We start from the raw sequence: 17,122 nt of genomic DNA on the forward strand, positions 1-17,122 counted from the left end.
CCAAACAGACTTGAACAGAACTGCGTTCCGGGTGGAAAGGGGGGGGGGGGGGGGTGGTCCGAACTGTGTTAAAGTCAGAGTAGAGAGTCCAGGGAACCGGCTCCGGGCCTAGGTCCGGGTCCGGGTCTAGGGGTTCGGGTTAAGGCCGTAAACAGACGGACGGGCGTAGTCCGGATCAGACCTGAACCCGGAACAGCCTCTGGTCCAAGAAGAGGAAGTGAGAATAATAAACCCGGACTGAACCGGTTCAGAGTCTGGACCCGGTTTAAGGTCCGGCTGTTGTCTGACCCGGTCCTGATGGATCCGGACCCGGTGGTCCTGATGGATCCGGATCCATCAGGACCACCGGGTCTTGAGGTTTGACAGAAGTGACAGTAATTAGAGATGATGATGGTGCCTTCACTGACTGTCGGTCAACTGTGTTGTGACTCTGTGTTCTGTGAGTTGCTGGTTCGAAACCTGTGGATCTGATGATGATGATGATGATGATGATGATGATGATGAAGGTTCAGATTTGAACACTTCCTGATTATTGAACTGTCTAAGCTCCACCCACTAAACTCCGCCCATCATGCGTTCGCTTTAATCTGTTCACGATCAATGAGTTTATTCAAAAAAACAGACGACGAAAAAACAGGAACAACTGAAAACAAAGCGCAGTTTAGAAACAGAAGCTGAAACTGGATCCAAACCCGAGTCTACAAGAAAAGAATAAAAGAATGAATATGTAAGCACATAAATAAACAAGTAAACAAATAAGTGAATATTGTTGAATCTGACCCTTCTGTGTTGGACGGTGGTTCCAGTGGTCCGAGTGATCTAGGTGGTCTCTCTTAGTTCTGACCCATGTTGATGCCAGTTCCGGTGGTCTAGGTGGTCCAGGTGGTCGAGATGGTCTTGGTTCTGACCTGTGTTGGTGCCCGTTCTGGTGGTTCCAGTGGTCTAGGTGGTCCTGGTGGTCTCAGTTCTGACCCGTGTTGATGCTGATTCCAGTGGTCTAGGTGGTCCTGGTGGTCTAGGTGGTCCAGGTCTGACCCTGTGTTGATGCTGGTTCCAGTGGTCTAAGTGGTCCAGGTGGTCTCAGTTCTGACCCATGTTGATGCTGGTTCCAGTGGTCCTGGTGGTCTAGGTGGTCCAGGTCTGACCCGTGTTGATGCTGGTTTTAGTGGTCTAGGTGGTCCAGGTCTGACCCGTGTTGATGCTGGTCCAGGTGGTCCAGGTCTGACCCGTGTTGATGCTGGTCCTGGTGGTCCAGGTCTGACCCGTGTTGATGCTGGTCCTGGTGGTCCAGGTCTGACCCGTGTTGATGCTGGTTCCGGTGGTCCAGGTCTGACCCGTGTTGATGCTGGTTCCGGTGGTCCAGGTGGTCCAGGTCTGACCCATGTTGATGCTGGTTCCGGTGGTCCAGGTCTGACCCGTGTTGATGCTGGTTCCGGTGGTCCAGGTCTGACCCGTGTTGATGCTGGTTCCGGTGGTCCAGGTCTGACCTGTGTTGATGCTGGTTCCGGTGGTCCAGGTGGTCCAGGTCTGACCCGTGTTGCTGTCTCTGTTTCAGACATGGAAGACGACGTCGCCGCCCTCGTCGTTGATAACGGCTCTGGTATGTGTAAGGCGGGGTTCGCCGGAGACGACGCCCCCCGTGCCGTCTTCCCCTCCATCGTGGGTCGGCCCAGGCACCAGGTAAGAACCGGGTGGGGGGGTGGGGGGGCAGCACCGGGCTGTGAGCGTGGTCTAAACTTGGTGGTCCCTGTTTCAGGGTGTGATGGTGGGGATGGGCCAGAAGGACAGCTACGTAGGAGACGAGGCCCAGAGCAAGAGGGGGATCCTGACCCTCAAGTACCCCATCGAACACGGCATCGTCACCAACTGGGACGACATGGAGAAGGTGAGCACGGGGGGTTCTGGGGGTGCAGGGGCGGGGTCTACGTCTGTGGGCGGGGTCTGGGGTCAGTGCGGTCCCGCCTCTAACTCCTCCCATCCCGCAGATCTGGCATCACACCTTCTACAACGAACTGCGAGTGGCCCCTGAGGAGCATCCAGTCCTGCTGACCGAAGCTCCACTCAACCCCAAAGCCAACAGAGAGAAGATGACCCAGGTCTGGACCCAGGGAGGGGGGGTCACATGGGGGGGTGGGTCTGGTCTGGGGGGACTAACTGTGACCTGTGTCTCTGGTGCAGATCATGTTTGAGACCTTCAACACTCCTGCCATGTACGTGGCCATCCAGGCCGTCCTGTCGCTGTACGCCTCCGGGAGAACCACAGGTCAGACTCCGCCTCCATCAGACTCCGCCTCCGGGTCTACACGCACATGCACACGTGTTCATCTGCTTCCGGTCAGTTCCATCTGAACAGACTCTGAAAACACAGACCATAGAAGTGACCTGGATGACCCAAACCAGGGTTTACCAAGGGACTGTAAACGCATCACACCTGATTAGAATCATTGGTTAGATATTTGAAGTGGGAGTGGTTAATGTGGAGAACCGCCCACAAGTTCAGCACTTCTTTTTTTCCATAGTCTCAAATGTCCCGCCCACAAACAGCAGGTTTAATCAGATTCACAGATGAAGTTCAATATGAGACTGATGAGGGGACCGGAAAGGGTTCCAGTTCTGAAGGGGGTGGAGGTAGGAACTGTCCCCTAGTGGTGGGGGTGGGAACTGTCCCTGGTGACGTTTACGTTCTTTGTCGTAGGTATCGTCATGGACTCCGGTGACGGTGTGAGCCACACCGTTCCCATCTACGAAGGCTACGCTCTGCCTCATGCCATCCTGCGTCTGGACCTGGCGGGCAGAGACCTGACCGACTACCTGATGAAGATCCTGACCGAGCGAGGATACAGCTTCACCACCACAGGTACCGCACCCCGCTGTCCACACCGCACCGCACCTTCTCTCACTGCCTCCGCTAAAACCTGACGTCTGTTTGTTTGTTTCCAGCCGAGCGCGAGATCGTCCGTGACATCAAGGAGAAGCTGTGCTACGTGGCTCTGGACTTCGAACAGGAGATGGCCACGGCCGCGTCCTCGTCTTCTCTGGAGAAGAGCTACGAACTGCCTGACGGACAGGTCATCACCATCGGCAACGAGAGGTTCCGCTGCCCCGAGGCGCTGTTCCAGCCCTCCTTCCTGGGTCAGTATGGACCTGACGTTGTGGGGGTCCTGGGTGGGGGTGTGGGTGGAGGTCCAGGGTCCTTTCCTATCAATCGTACCTTCTTGTCTGAACCAAACCCAGTTGTCCCCTGGGTTCCTGCAGACCCTCCTGTCGGTTTATGTCGGAGCTTCTTCATCCTGACGATCGAAGAATGATGTCATCGGTGCCGTCGTCCTCATATTAGATCGGTGTCTTACGGTCGTTATTGGCGTAAACTTTTGACGCTGTCGTTGGAGTTGAACCTGAAACCGTCTGTTCTGCAGGAATGGAGTCTGCCGGCATCCACGAGACCACCTACAACAGCATCATGAAGTGTGACGTGGACATCCGCAAAGACCTGTACGCCAACACCGTCCTGTCCGGTGGAACCACCATGTACCCGGGCATCGCAGACCGCATGCAGAAGGAGATCACCGCCCTGGCCCCGCCCACCATGAAGATCAAGGTACGACGACTTCAGTGTTACTGTCACCTGGGTCGACTCCACAGGTCCAGTTTTGGTTCACTTTGGTTCAGTTTTGGTCCACCTTAGGTCCAGGTTTGGTCCACTTTGGTCCACTTTAGTCCAGTTTTGGTCCACTTTAGTCCAGTTTTGGTCCACTTTAGTCCAGGTTTGGTCCTTCTCATGTTTGTCTGTGTCCTCCTCAGATCATCGCTCCCCCAGAGAGGAAGTACTCGGTGTGGATCGGCGGCTCCATCCTGGCCTCCCTGTCCACCTTCCAGCAGATGTGGATCAGTAAGCAGGAGTACGACGAGTCCGGCCCCTCCATCGTCCACCGCAAGTGTTTCTAAACCCACGGCGTCCACCCGGCCCTCTGGTGGTCCACCCAGCCCTCTGGTGGTCCACCCGGCCCTCTGGTGGTCCGTCCAAACTGAATCCACACAGACCGATCAGTGACTGTTGTCGTACCGTTGGAGACCCTCAACGACTAAACTTGAACCACAAACGGCTTCTGTCCTGCTGATCCAGTACTGACGGTCCAATCAGAACCCAGTATTATCACTGAGCCTTTTCTACGCCCGCCCCCCCCCCCCCCCCCCCCCAAGCTGTTATGTTTTTGTTTTGTTTTTTTTTTAACTTGTCGGTGTCAAAGTTTTGAATAAAGGCCAAATTGTGATCTTTCAAATTTCTCTGCTGTGGTCGTTTGTTTATTTCCTTGTTTCTGCCAGTGTTGGTCTGTTTGAAGTTTTCAGGAAATGTTGATTCTGGCACAAGGAAGAAATGACATTTTGGTGGTGATGGGGGGGCACTGATCCGCCTTGGTGGAGGTCTGCGCTCCGAGTGCTTCTACTTCCTTATGTGAAAGAACCGTGATGGTGGAACTGGTCCAGGTTCCAAACAGGTACCCCTTAGAGCCCGACTCCGACCCTTAGTGACTCCGACCCTTAGTGACTCCAACCCTTAAAGCCCTGACTTGAGCCTGACTCCACCCCTTAGAGCCAGACTCTGCCCCTTAAATCCTGACTCGAACCCGTTAGTGACTCCGCCCCTTAAATCCCGTTGCCATGTCGATTCGACAGTTGAAGTTTCCTTCATTGACGCTGATGTGAGCCACAGTTGAGCTGATCTGTCCCTCCACAGGAAGTGGTTTGTCACTTCCTGTTCACTTCCTGTTTCTTCAGACGCTGTTCTCTGTCGTCTGTTTCCTCTTTTCTCACTTTCACATCCACTTGGTTTTCTGTTTTTTCGCGCTTGACTTTAACGACAAACAGGAGTTCGGAACCTGCCGACGTTGTCTCTGCTACTTTAGAAATAGAACATACGAATATGACAGTGTATTAGAGCAACATCGGAAAAAAGTTCGTATAAACCACATTTTTCCAGCCTGTTTTTAAATTACGATGTTTGTATAATATTACTTTTTTTTGTTCAACTTCTCATAAAATTACAAGGTTTATTTCAATATTTTATGACTCTATCCTCATAGTGTTTGTATTTTCTGATGTGGCGCTAATACGCCGTCGTATAAAAAATGAAATACCATCATACGAGATGAGAACATATGAGATGGAAATTCAACAGTTCCTCAACAGTTCATCATGCACAGTTCCTCAACGCTCCCTCATAATTCACAGTTCTGCAACAGTTCCTCATCATCCACAGTTCTTCAATAGTTCGTCAACAGTTCCTCATCATCCCCAGTTCCTCAACAGTTCCTCATCCTCCACAGTTCTTCAGCAGTTCCTCAACAGTTCCTCATCATTCACAGTTCTTCAACAGTTCCTCATCAACAGTTCCTCATCATCCACAGATCTTCAACAGTTCCTCAACAGTTCTTCAACAGTTTCCTCATCCTCCACAGTTCCTCAACAGTTCATCATCCACAGTTCCTCAACAGTTCCTCATCATCCACAGTTCCTCAACACTTCCTCATTATCCACAGTTCCTCAACAGTCCCTCAACAGTTCCTCGTCATCCAGTTCCTCAACAGTTCCTTATCATCCACAGTTCAATAGCTCCTCAACAGTTCCTCATCATCCACAGTTCCTCAACAGTTCCTCATCATCCACAGTTCCTCAACACTTCCTCATCATCCACAGTTCTTCAATAGTTCCTCAATAGTTCCTCATCATCCACAGTTCCTCAACAGTTCCTCATCATCTGCAGTTCCTCAACAATTCCTTATCATCCACAGTTCCTCAGCAGTTCCTCATCATCCACTGTTCCTCAACAGTTCCTTATCACCCACAGTTCCTCATCATCCACAGTTCCTCAACAGTTCATCATCCACAGTTCTTCAACAGTTCCTCAACAGTTCCTCATCATCCACAGTTCCTCAACAGTTCCTCAACAGTTCCTCATCATCCACAGTGCTTCAACACTTCCCCATCATCCACAGTTCAACAGTTCCTCCTCATCCACAGTTCTTCAACAGTTCCTCAACAGTTCCTCATCATCCACAGTTCAACAGTTCCTCATCATTCACAGTTTCTCAACAGTTCCTCAACACTTCCTCATCATCCACAGTTCCTCAACAGTTCCTCATCATCCACAGTTCCTCAACAGTTCCTCATCATCCACAGTTCCTCATTACCCTTAGTTCCTCAACCGTTCCTCATCATACACAGTTCCTCAACACTTCCTCATCATTCACAGTTCTTCAACATTTCCTCATCATCCACAGTTCCTCAACAGTTCCTCATCATTCACAGTTCTTCAACAGTTCCTCATCATCCACAGTTCCTCAACAGTTCCTCATCATCCACAGTTCCTCAACAGTGCCTCATTATCCGCAGTTCCTCATCATCCACAGTTCCTCAACAGTTCCTCATCATCCACAGTTCCTCAACACTTCCTCATTATCCACAGTTCCTCAACAGTCCCTCAACAGTTCCTCGTCATCCAGTTCCTCAACAGTTCCTTATCATCCACAGTTCAATAGCTCCTCAACAGTTCCTCATCATCCACAGTTCCTCAACAGTTCCTCATCATCCACAGTTCCTCAACACTTCCTCATCATCCACAGTTCTTCAATAGTTCCTCAATAGTTCCTCATCATCCACAGTTCCTCAACAGTTCCTCATCATCTGCAGTTCCTCAACAATTCCTTATCATCCACAGTTCCTCAGCAGTTCCTCATCATCCACTGTTCCTCAACAGTTCCTTATCACCCACAGTTCCTCATCATCCACAGTTCCTCAACAGTTCATCATCCACAGTTCTTCAACAGTTCCTCAACAGTTCCTCATCATCCACAGTTCCTCAACAGTTCCTCATCATCCACAGTGCTTCAACACTTCCCCATCATCCACAGTTCAACAGTTCCTCCTCATCCACAGTTCTTCAACAGTTCCTCAACAGTTCCTCATCATCCACAGTTCAACAGTTCCTCATCATTCACAGTTTCTCAACAGTTCCTCAACACTTCCTCATCATCCACAGTTCCTCAACAGTTCCTCATCATCCACAGTTCCTCAACAGTTCCTCATCATCCACAGTTCCTCATTACCCTTAGTTCCTCAACCGTTCCTCATCATACACAGTTCCTCAACACTTCCTCATCATTCACAGTTCTTCAACATTTCCTCATCATCCACAGTTCCTCAACAGTCCCTCAACAGTTCCTCGTCATCCAGTTCCTCAACAGTTCCTTATCATCCACAGTTCAATAGCTCCTCAACAGTTCCTCATCATCCACAGTTCCTCAACAGTTCCTCATCATCCACAGTTCCTCAACACTTCCTCATCATCCACAGTTCTTCAATAGTTCCTCAATAGTTCCTCATCATCCACAGTTCCTCAACAGTTCCTCATCATCTGCAGTTCCTCAACAATTCCTTATCATCCACAGTTCCTCAGCAGTTCCTCATCATCCACTGTTCCTCAACAGTTCCTTATCACCCACAGTTCCTCATCATCCACAGTTCCTCAACAGTTCATCATCCACAGTTCTTCAACAGTTCCTCAACAGTTCCTCATCATCCACAGTTCCTCAACAGTTCCTCATCATCCACAGTGCTTCAACACTTCCCCATCATCCACAGTTCAACAGTTCCTCCTCATCCACAGTTCTTCAACAGTTCCTCAACAGTTCCTCATCATCCACAGTTCAACAGTTCCTCATCATTCACAGTTTCTCAACAGTTCCTCAACACTTCCTCATCATCCACAGTTCCTCAACAGTTCCTCATCATCCACAGTTCCTCAACAGTTCCTCATCATCCACAGTTCCTCATTACCCTTAGTTCCTCAACCGTTCCTCATCATACACAGTTCCTCAACACTTCCTCATCATTCACAGTTCTTCAACATTTCCTCATCATCCACAGTTCCTCAACAGTTCCTCATCATTCACAGTTCTTCAACAGTTCCTCATCATCCACAGTTCCTCAACAGTTCCTCATCATCCACAGTTCCTCAACAGTGCCTCATTATCCGCAGTTCCTCATCATCCACAGTTCCTCAACAGTTCCTCATCATCCACAGTTCCTCAACACTTCCTCATTATCCACAGTTCCTCAACAGTCCCTCAACAGTTCCTCGTCATCCAGTTCCTCAACAGTTCCTTATCATCCACAGTTCAATAGCTCCTCAACAGTTCCTCATCATCCACAGTTCCTCAACAGTTCCTCATCATCCACAGTTCCTCAACACTTCCTCATCATCCACAGTTCTTCAATAGTTCCTCAATAGTTCCTCATCATCCACAGTTCCTCAACAGTTCCTCATCATCTGCAGTTCCTCAACAATTCCTTATCATCCACAGTTCCTCAGCAGTTCCTCATCATCCACTGTTCCTCAACAGTTCCTTATCACCCACAGTTCCTCATCATCCACAGTTCCTCAACAGTTCATCATCCACAGTTCTTCAACAGTTCCTCAACAGTTCCTCATCATCCACAGTTCCTCAACAGTTCCTCATCATCCACAGTGCTTCAACACTTCCCCATCATCCACAGTTCAACAGTTCCTCCTCATCCACAGTTCTTCAACAGTTCCTCAACAGTTCCTCATCATCCACAGTTCAACAGTTCCTCATCATTCACAGTTTCTCAACAGTTCCTCAACACTTCCTCATCATCCACAGTTCCTCAACAGTTCCTCATCATCCACAGTTCCTCATCATCCACAGTTCCTCATTACCCTTAGTTCCTCAACCGTTCCTCATCATACACAGTTCCTCAACACTTCCTCATCATTCACAGTTCTTCAACATTTCCTCATCATCCACAGTTCCTCAACAGTTCCTCATCATTCACAGTTCTTCAACAGTTCCTCATCATCCACAGTTCCTCAACAGTTCCTCATCATCCACAGTTCCTCAACAGTTCCTCATCATCCACAGTTCCTCAACAATTCCTCATCATTCACAGTTCCTCATTACCCTCAGTTCCTCAACCGTTCCTCATCATACACAGTTCCTCAACACTTCCTCATCATTCACAGTTCTTCAGCAGTTCCTCATCATCCACAGATCTTCAACAGTTCCTCAACAGTTCTTCAACAGTTTCCTCATCCTCCACAGTTCCTCAACAGTTCGTCATCATCCACAGTTCCTCAACAGTGCCTCATTATCCGCAGTTCCTCATCATCCACAGTTCCTCAACACTTCCTCATCATCAACAGTCCCTCAACAGTTCCTCATCATCCACAGTTCCTCAACAGTCCCTCAACAGTTCCTCATCATCCACAGTTCAACAGTTCCTTATCATCCACAGTTCTTCAGCAGTTTCTCAACAGTTCCCTATCATCCACAGTTCCTCAGCAGTTCCTCATCATCCACTGTTCCTCAACAGTTCCTTATCATCCACAGTTCCTCATCATCCACAGTTCTTCAACAGTTCCTCAACAGTTCCTCATCATCCACAGTTCTTCAACAGTTCTTCAACAGTTCCTCATCATCCACAGTTCCTCAGCAGTTCCTCATCATACACAGTTCCTCAGCAGTTCCTCATCATCCACAGTGCTTCAACACTTCCCCATCATCCACAGTTCTTCAACAGTTCCTCATCATCCACAGTTCCTCAGCAGTTCCTCATCATCCACAGTTCCTCATTACCCTCAGTTCCCCAACCATTCCTCATCATACACAGTTCCTCAACAGTTCCTCAACAGTTCCTCATCATCCACAGCTCTTCAACAGTTCCTCAACAGTTCCTCATCATCCACAGTTCTTCAACAGTTCCTCATCATTGACAGTTCCTCAACACTTCCTCAACACTTCCTCATCATCCACAGTTCCTCAACAGTTCCTCATCATTCACAGTTCTTCAACAGTTCTTCATCATCCACAGTTCCTCAACAGTTCCTCATTACCCTCAGTTCCTCAACTGTTCCTCATCATCCACAGTCCTTCAGCAGTTCCTCAACAGTTCCTTAACAGTCCCTCATCATCCACAGGTCTTCAACAGTTCCTCAACAGTTCTACAACAGTCCCTCATCATCCACAGTTCCTCAACAATTAATCATCCACAGTTCCTCAACAGTTCCTCATCATCCACAGTTCCTCAACAGTTCCTTATCATCCACAGTTCTTCAGCAGTTTCTCAACAGTCCCTCATCATCCACAGTTCCTCAACAGTCCCTTATCATCCACAGTTCCTCAACAGTTACTCATCATCCACAGTTACTCAACAGTTCCTCATCATCCACAGTTCCTCAACCGTTCCTCATCATCCACAGTTCCTCAACAGTTCCTCATCATCCACAGTTCTTCAACAGTTCCTCATCATCCACAGTTCCTCAACAGTTCCTCATCATCCACAGTTCTTCAACAGTTCCTCATTATCCACATAATTGACTTCAGATATTTCAGGTTATTCACCTTTTGTTCTAACAGTAAATGTACATACTTTTATTTTTATATTTTTTTATGTATTTTTAAATCCAGATGAATCTTTGTCGTCGTCTTTTTTATTTATAGATGATTCTCGTGTTTTTTGACTGGATGCCATTGATCTGAAAGTGGAACCTGAACTCAAACCAGTCGAAGATCCTGGATTGTTCCTGCCTTCAGTGGACTTTAGACCCCACGGATCTCCCCCCCCCCCGGTTCAGACTGAGTTTATTTCACATAAACCTGGTTCTAGTGGTCGCTGTGTTGTGGTTTAATTCATACCTTCATTATATAAATAACTGGTTCAAAATCTGAGCTGGTGGTTCTGAGGACAGGGGTTCCCCTGGGTTCATGATCCGGACCACTACTTTTTTCTATCATTGACTTATATGCTGATGATCCTGTCATAAATACATCTGAGCCAGGGTTAGTCTGACCTGAGGACCTCTGGGACTAAACTAACCCTGGTCTAACTGTTCTGGGATAGGTCTGAATGTGTCCAACTCAGACCAGATTCTACTGGACTCAGGGTCAGATTGAGTCCAGACCTGTCCTTAGGGTCAAACTGAGTCCAAATCTGTCCTCAGGGTCAGACTGAGTCCAGATCTGGACTCAGGGTCAGACTGAGTCCAGATCTGTCCTTTAGGGTCAGACTGAGTCCAGATCTGTCCTTTAGGGTCAGACTGAGTCCAGATCTGTCCTTTAGGGTCAGACTGAGTCCAGATCTGTCCTCAGGGTCAGACTGAGTCCAAATCTGTCCTCAGGGTCAGACTGAGTTCAGATCTGGACTCAGGGTCAGACTGAGTCCAGATCTGTCCTTTAGGGTCAGACTGAGTCCAGATCTTTCCTCAGGGTCTTTGAATGCATCACCAGTATCAGGAACCTGTTCTGTCCCTCTATGAGGTCCAGTTCTTCTGTTGGACCAGATCACATTAGAACTAACAAAGTTTTCGTCTTTTACAGGACGTGGCCGATCTCCGCTTTAGTTTGGACAGTTTGACTTGTTTTGTTTGTGGTGCGTTTGAGGCACAAACACCAACAGACATTCCTGTCATTTCAGACTCCGTCTCCGCTGGGACTTTCCGGGGTCGGCGCGGTCGGACCTGTTTCCAGCATCGATCGGAATCGTTACTAATGTCATTTATTTATCAGCGCAAGGAATTGAACCCAAAATCAGCTCCTCCTTCTGCTTTGACAGGCCAATCACAGCTGACAGAGCGACTGGGCCCCTCCCCCCCTCGACTGGGCCCCTCCCCCCCTCCTACAACCACAGACTGGTCCGACCAGTCAGTCCTCAAGCGGAGACGACCTGAGGGATGTGTCTCACCTGGACCAATGGGAGTCTGGGCTCAGACTGTCTTACCTTTTATGGACAACAGAGACGACGGCCCAGTGCTGAAATAAAACCAGCGGCGTTTGAGTCGAACGGCGCATTCACCGAGTGCAGAGACAGACGGAGGGACCTGAACGCACCTGGACACACCTGAACGCACCTGAACTCACCTGAACACAGCTACACAGGTAAGACACCACACACACTGACACCATGAACAACACCCTCTGACAAACACTCAGGCTCTGACAGAACAGGGTGTCAGGGGTTCCTGGGGTTCCTGAGGTTCCTGGAGTTCCAGGGTTCCTGGGATTCCCTGGAACTGGGTTGTGGTTCTTACAGATGTAGATGTTTGGGCATCGCCTTTCATATCAGACCCAACCAGGATCTGATGATCCAGTATCTGGTCCAGTATCTGATCCAGTCTGTGTGGTTAAAGTCCTGCTGTTTTTTCTGGTACTAACACATTTTAATCTGATGAAACAGAACCCGGTTCCTTTTGGTTGGACTTGTTCAGTCCCTGTAGACCCTGATCGGGGCTGGTTCTGATGGCTCTGTCTTCGTCTCATGTCCGGTTTTGGTTGAGGTTTAGAAAATAGACGATGCAAATGTGAAATGATGCGACCGTGTCCGACAGTAGAACCAGTTAAATTGGGGACAAACTGAGTCTAGAACAAAACCACATGGTTTTGACAGACTGACATCAAACGGTCGTTGAGCTGATGCTGGTAAGGTTCTAGGTAGGTCACTGGTTCTAGGTGGGGTCAAGGGCTGTAGGAGGAGTCACAGGCTCTAGGTAGGGTCATGGATTCTAGGTGGGGTCATGGGTTCTAGGTAGTGTCATGGGCTCTAGGTAGGGTCGCTGGTTCTAGGTGTGGCCATGGGTTCTAGATGGGATCATGAGTTCTAGGTGGGGTCACAGGCTCTAGGTGGGGTCATTGGTTCTTGGTAACATCATGGGTTCTAGGTAGGGTCACAGGTTCTAGGTGGGGTCATGGGTTCTAGGTAGGGTCACAGGTTCTAGGTGGGGTTATGGGTTCTAGGGGGGTCATGGGTTCTAGGTGGGGTCATGAGTTCTAGGTAGGGTCCTGTTCCATTGCATCTGCAGAGTTCAGTTCATCTGCGATGTCACAATGACTAATTATTGACGAGTGGTGACAGGTTTGGTGGTGGACCACCTGCACCTGGTTGGGGTGGAGATGACACCTGGTTCAGTGACTTGTTAACCCTTCGTTGGTGTCTTTGAGGAGTTGACCACGGTCAGTCTGAGGTGAAGAACAGCTGGTTTATGGACGGAACAAACGTCTGAGAACGTGTCTTTGAACATCACTTGGTGTCTTTTCTCTCGTCGTCTCATAACTCTACGTTCCAGGTAAAAAAACTGTCAGTGATTCCTCCTGAAGGAATGTTCCCTGGACGACAGCGCTGGTGGGAGTTCTGTCTAGACTTGTTGTGTGTCCTAAGGCAGGATTTAAAGGCCCCGCCCACTTCCCCACTGTCAGTCCTGTTCTGTGAAACAGATAAAAGATGAAGAAACTACCATGAAGACGAAGAGGAGGAGCTGATCTGAGGTCCAACAACTGGAACTGGAACCTTTGAAACATCTGGAATGTTTTTTCTGAGTCTGAAAAAGGGGTTGGGCTGAACTTTGACTTTTATAGAGCAGGGTAAAATAATGTCAAATAAGGATCTGTGACGTGGTCTCTGTCGGTTCTGACCCGTGTTGATGCCAGTTCCGGTGGTCCAGGTCTGACCCGTGTTGCTGTCTCTGTTTCAGACATGGAAGACGACGTCGCCGCCCTCGTCGTTGATAACGGCTCTGGTATGTGTAAGGCGGGGTTCGCCGGAGACGACGCCCCCCGTGCCGTCTTCCCCTCCATCGTGGGTCGGCCCAGGCACCAGGTAAGAACCGGGTGGTGGGGGTGGGGGGGCAGCACCGGGCTGTGGGCGTGGTCTAAACTTGGTGGTCCCTGTTTCAGGGTGTGATGGTGGGGATGGGCCAGAAGGACAGCTACGTAGGAGACGAGGCCCAGAGCAAGAGGGGGATCCTGACCCTCAAGTACCCCATCGAACACGGCATCGTCACCAACTGGGACGACATGGAGAAGGTGAGCACGGGGGGTTCTGGGGGTGCAGGGGCGGGGTCTACGTCTGTGGGCGGGGTCTGGGGTCAGTGCGGTCCCGCCTCTAACTCCTCCCATCCCGCAGATCTGGCATCACACCTTCTACAACGAACTGCGAGTGGCCCCTGAGGAGCATCCAGTCCTGCTGACCGAAGCTCCACTCAACCCCAAAGCCAACAGAGAGAAGATGACCCAGGTCTGGACCCAGGGAGGGGGGGTCACATGGGGGGGTGGGGGGGTGGGTCTGGTCTGGGGGGACTAACTGTGACCTGTGTCTCTGGTGCAGATCATGTTTGAGACCTTCAACACTCCTGCCATGTACGTGGCCATCCAGGCCGTCCTGTCGCTGTACGCCTCCGGGAGAACCACAGGTCAGACTTTGGACCTTCATGCCTTTACCTTCAGATGCTGTGGTTTTGATGGACCATCTAGAACTACTGGGTGAACTGACCCACGTGGTGCTAATGTTTCAGGTATCGTTCTGGACTCCGGTGACGGTGTGAGCCACACCGTTCCCATCTACGAAGGCTACGCTCTGCCTCATGCCATCCTACGTCTGGACCTGGCAGGCAGAGACCTGACCGACTACCTGATGAAGATCCTGACCGAGCGAGGATACAGCTTCACCACCACAGGTACCGCACCCCGCTGTCCACACCGCACCGCACCTTCTCTCACTGCCTCCGCTAAAACCTGACGTCTGTTTGTTTGTTTCCAGCCGAGCGCGAGATCGTCCGTGACATCAAGGAGAAGCTGTGCTACGTGGCTCTGGACTTCGAACAGGAGATGCAGACAGCGGCATCATCGTCTTCTCTGGAGAAGAGCTACGAACTGCCTGATGGACAGGTCATCACCATCGGCAACGAGAGGTTCCGCTGCCCCGAGGCGCTGTTCCAGCCCTCCTTCCTGGGTCAGTATGAAACGTGAAGGTTCTGTGCTGGTAATGCTTAAGGACGAATCCTCGTTTCTTCACCATTTTCCTCTCAAACTGAACATGAAGTAACTGCATCGACCCCACGTTTTCTGCAGGAATGGAGTCTGCCGGCATCCACGAGACCACCTACAACAGCATCATGAAGTGTGACGTGGACATCCGCAAAGACCTGTACGCCAACACCGTCCTGTCCGGTGGAACCACCATGTACCCGGGCATCGCAGACCGCATGCAGAAGGAGATCACCGCCCTGGCCCCGCCCACCATGAAGATCAAGGTACGATGACTTCAGTGTTACTGTCACCTGGGTCGACTCCACAGGTCCAGTTTGGTCCACTTTAGTCCAGTTTTGGTCCAGTTTTGGTCCGTCTCATGTTTGTCTGTGTCCTCCTCAGATCATCGCTCCCCCAGAGAGGAAGTACTCGGTGTGGATCGGCGGCTCCATCCTGGCCTCCTTGACCACCTTCCAGCAGATGTGGATCAGTAAGCAGGAGTACGACGAGTCCGGCCCCTCCATCGTCCACCGCAAGTGTTTCTAAACCCACGGCGTCCACCCGGCCCTCCAGCGGTCCACCCGGCCCTCCAGCGGTCCATCCGGCCCTCCGACGGTCCGGCGGTCCATCCGGCCCTCCGACGGTCCACCCAGCCCTCCGACGGTCCACCCGGCCCTCCGGCGGTCCATCCGGCCCTCCAGCGGTCCACCTGGCCCTCCGACGGCCCGTCCAACCAAGACGCTGAATCCACAAAGACCGATCAGTGACTGTTGCGTTGTAATGCTGGAGACCCTCAACGACTAAACCTGAACCACAAACGGCTTCTGTCCCGCTGATCCGATCCTGATGGTCCAATCAGAACCCAGTATTATCACTCAGCCTTTTGTACCGCCTCCTCCCCTCCAGCTGTTTCTGTCTTAATGTAAACACCAGCAGGTTTCACTTTTCATCGGTGGACCCCAGGTTCATTAGTACCACTCATCAAACTCTTCAATAAAACACCCAGTTGCCATGGTTACAGCGTCTCTGGTCTGGTTGTTTGTGGGTGGATGACGGGTCCTCAAGAGTGTTTTGTTTTTTTTTTTTTTTACAGTTCAGCTTCAGGACAGTTGGTCTGTTCTAACTAGAAGGTCTCTTTACCACAGAAAACCTGATCCTGCAGATTTTCCTAGAATGTGTTTGGTGTCTTTCGACAGTATTTAATGTGTGTTTTCAGTTTCTCATTGACCTTTTACATAATAATGTTGACTTCTACTTAAAATAAGTTATGATTTACAGATGAAAGGTTAAAGGTTAACTCACGTTACTATCCCAGGTGGGATATTCAGTCTGTGCATTTAACCCATTATACACACAGTGCCTAGCATTAGCATTAGCATTAGCATGCATCAGTAGCAGTGAGCTGCCATTGACAGTCTCAGGGACCAAGTCCAGTTTATAGTTTCTGTGAAAGGGGCATTTGGGGGGATAGGGTTATATAATAGGGTTATATAATATATATATAGGATTTATATAACATATATAGGGTTTATATAATATATATAGGGCTTATATATATATATATATATATATATATATATATATATATATATATATATATATATTCTGTTTACATCTGTGTCTGCGGGTCTGAACAAACAACAACATAGAACAAACAAACAAAACACACACACACCTAGAATAGAATAGAATAGAATAGAATAGAATAGAATAGAATAGAAGTGTATTCCAGTTGTTGCTGCTGCTTCAGGTTCATTCTTTTCTGTTCATATGTAAGTGTGTGTGTGTGTGTGTGTGTGTGTGTGTGTGTGTGTGTGTGTGTGTAACTGTGATGTTTCATGTTATTAGAAAACATTATTATTAAACTTATAAGTCAAATACACTTTACACTAAAACACATGAAACAGGTGGGAAACGAACCAATACAGTAATAATCACCATATAATCAGTGTCAAACTCATCAATATCAGACCTGGGCTGTTTGATTGTATAGTCTGCCGTGTTTCTGTCATGGCACTGAGAACAGAAATAAAATAATAAATAAAATAATCAAGGCGACACGGTGGTGCAGTGGTTAGCACTGGTACCTCACAGACAGAAGGTCCTGGGTTCGATTCCAACACCGGGTGGGACCTTTCTGTGTGGAGTTTGCATGTTCTCTCCGTGTCTGCGTGGGTTCTCTCCGGGTACTCTGGCTCCTCCCACCATCTAAACACATGCACTGACAGGTTAATTGGTTAATCTAAATCGCACATAGGTGTGAATGTGACAGTGTGTATGTTCAGTCCTGTGATGAACTGGCGACTTGT

At 49.3% G+C, this 17,122-nt stretch overlaps 2 protein-coding genes across 4 annotated transcripts; both read left to right on the plus strand.

Moving 5' to 3' along the window:
• The first annotated feature begins 1,519 nt into the window (after nucleotides 1-1,519).
• LOC115416119 (actin, cytoplasmic 1-like) lies at nucleotides 1,520-4,191 on the plus strand. Its single transcript, XM_030129834.1, has 8 exons — nucleotides 1,520-1,680; nucleotides 1,757-1,885; nucleotides 1,986-2,096; nucleotides 2,179-2,263; nucleotides 2,696-2,857; nucleotides 2,941-3,132; nucleotides 3,417-3,598; nucleotides 3,802-4,191. Exons 1-8 carry the CDS (start codon nucleotides 1,558-1,560, stop codon nucleotides 3,943-3,945), a joined length of 1,128 nt encoding a protein of 375 aa, XP_029985694.1. The 5' UTR covers nucleotides 1,520-1,557; the 3' UTR covers nucleotides 3,946-4,191.
• A 7,605-nt stretch (nucleotides 4,192-11,796) lies between these two features.
• LOC115416120 (actin, cytoplasmic 1-like) lies at nucleotides 11,797-15,831 on the plus strand. Of its 3 annotated transcripts, XM_030129837.1 has the most exons (10): nucleotides 11,797-11,951; nucleotides 13,541-13,665; nucleotides 13,743-13,871; nucleotides 13,972-14,082; nucleotides 14,173-14,257; nucleotides 14,360-14,521; nucleotides 14,605-14,796; nucleotides 14,916-15,097; nucleotides 15,216-15,390; nucleotides 15,539-15,831. In XM_030129837.1, exons 2-9 carry the CDS (start codon nucleotides 13,543-13,545, stop codon nucleotides 15,357-15,359), a joined length of 1,128 nt encoding a protein of 375 aa, XP_029985697.1. In that variant the 5' UTR covers nucleotides 11,797-11,951; nucleotides 13,541-13,542; the 3' UTR covers nucleotides 15,360-15,390; nucleotides 15,539-15,831. The 3 variants fall into 3 exon arrangements, with proteins under 3 accessions (XP_029985697.1, XP_029985695.1, XP_029985696.1); XM_030129835.1 differs by having other exon boundaries at nucleotides 15,216-15,831; XM_030129836.1 differs by lacking the exon at nucleotides 11,797-11,951 and having other exon boundaries at nucleotides 13,521-13,665; nucleotides 15,216-15,831.
• The last annotated feature ends 1,291 nt before the right edge of the window (nucleotides 15,832-17,122 follow it).

The sequence above is a fragment of the Sphaeramia orbicularis genome, unplaced genomic scaffold, assembly GCF_902148855.1.
Source record: "Sphaeramia orbicularis unplaced genomic scaffold, fSphaOr1.1, whole genome shotgun sequence".
In the NCBI taxonomy this organism is placed as follows: Eukaryota; Metazoa; Chordata; class Actinopteri; order Kurtiformes; family Apogonidae; genus Sphaeramia; species Sphaeramia orbicularis.

Coding starts and splice junctions, on each gene's coding strand:
- LOC115416119 (XM_030129834.1), top strand. CDS start 1,558: ATGGAAGACGACGTCGCCGCCCTCGTCGTTGATAACGGCTCTGGTATG. Junction 3,133..3,416: donor GTTCCAGCCCTCCTTCCTGG/GTCAGTATGGAC, acceptor TCTGTTCTGCAG/GAATGGAGTCTGCCGGCATC. Junction 3,599..3,801: donor CGCCCACCATGAAGATCAAG/GTACGACGACTT, acceptor TGTCCTCCTCAG/ATCATCGCTCCCCCAGAGAG.
- LOC115416120 (XM_030129835.1), top strand. CDS start 13,543: ATGGAAGACGACGTCGCCGCCCTCGTCGTTGATAACGGCTCTGGTATG. Junction 13,872..13,971: donor ACTGGGACGACATGGAGAAG/GTGAGCACGGGG, acceptor CCCATCCCGCAG/ATCTGGCATCACACCTTCTA. Junction 14,797..14,915: donor GTTCCAGCCCTCCTTCCTGG/GTCAGTATGAAA, acceptor CGTTTTCTGCAG/GAATGGAGTCTGCCGGCATC.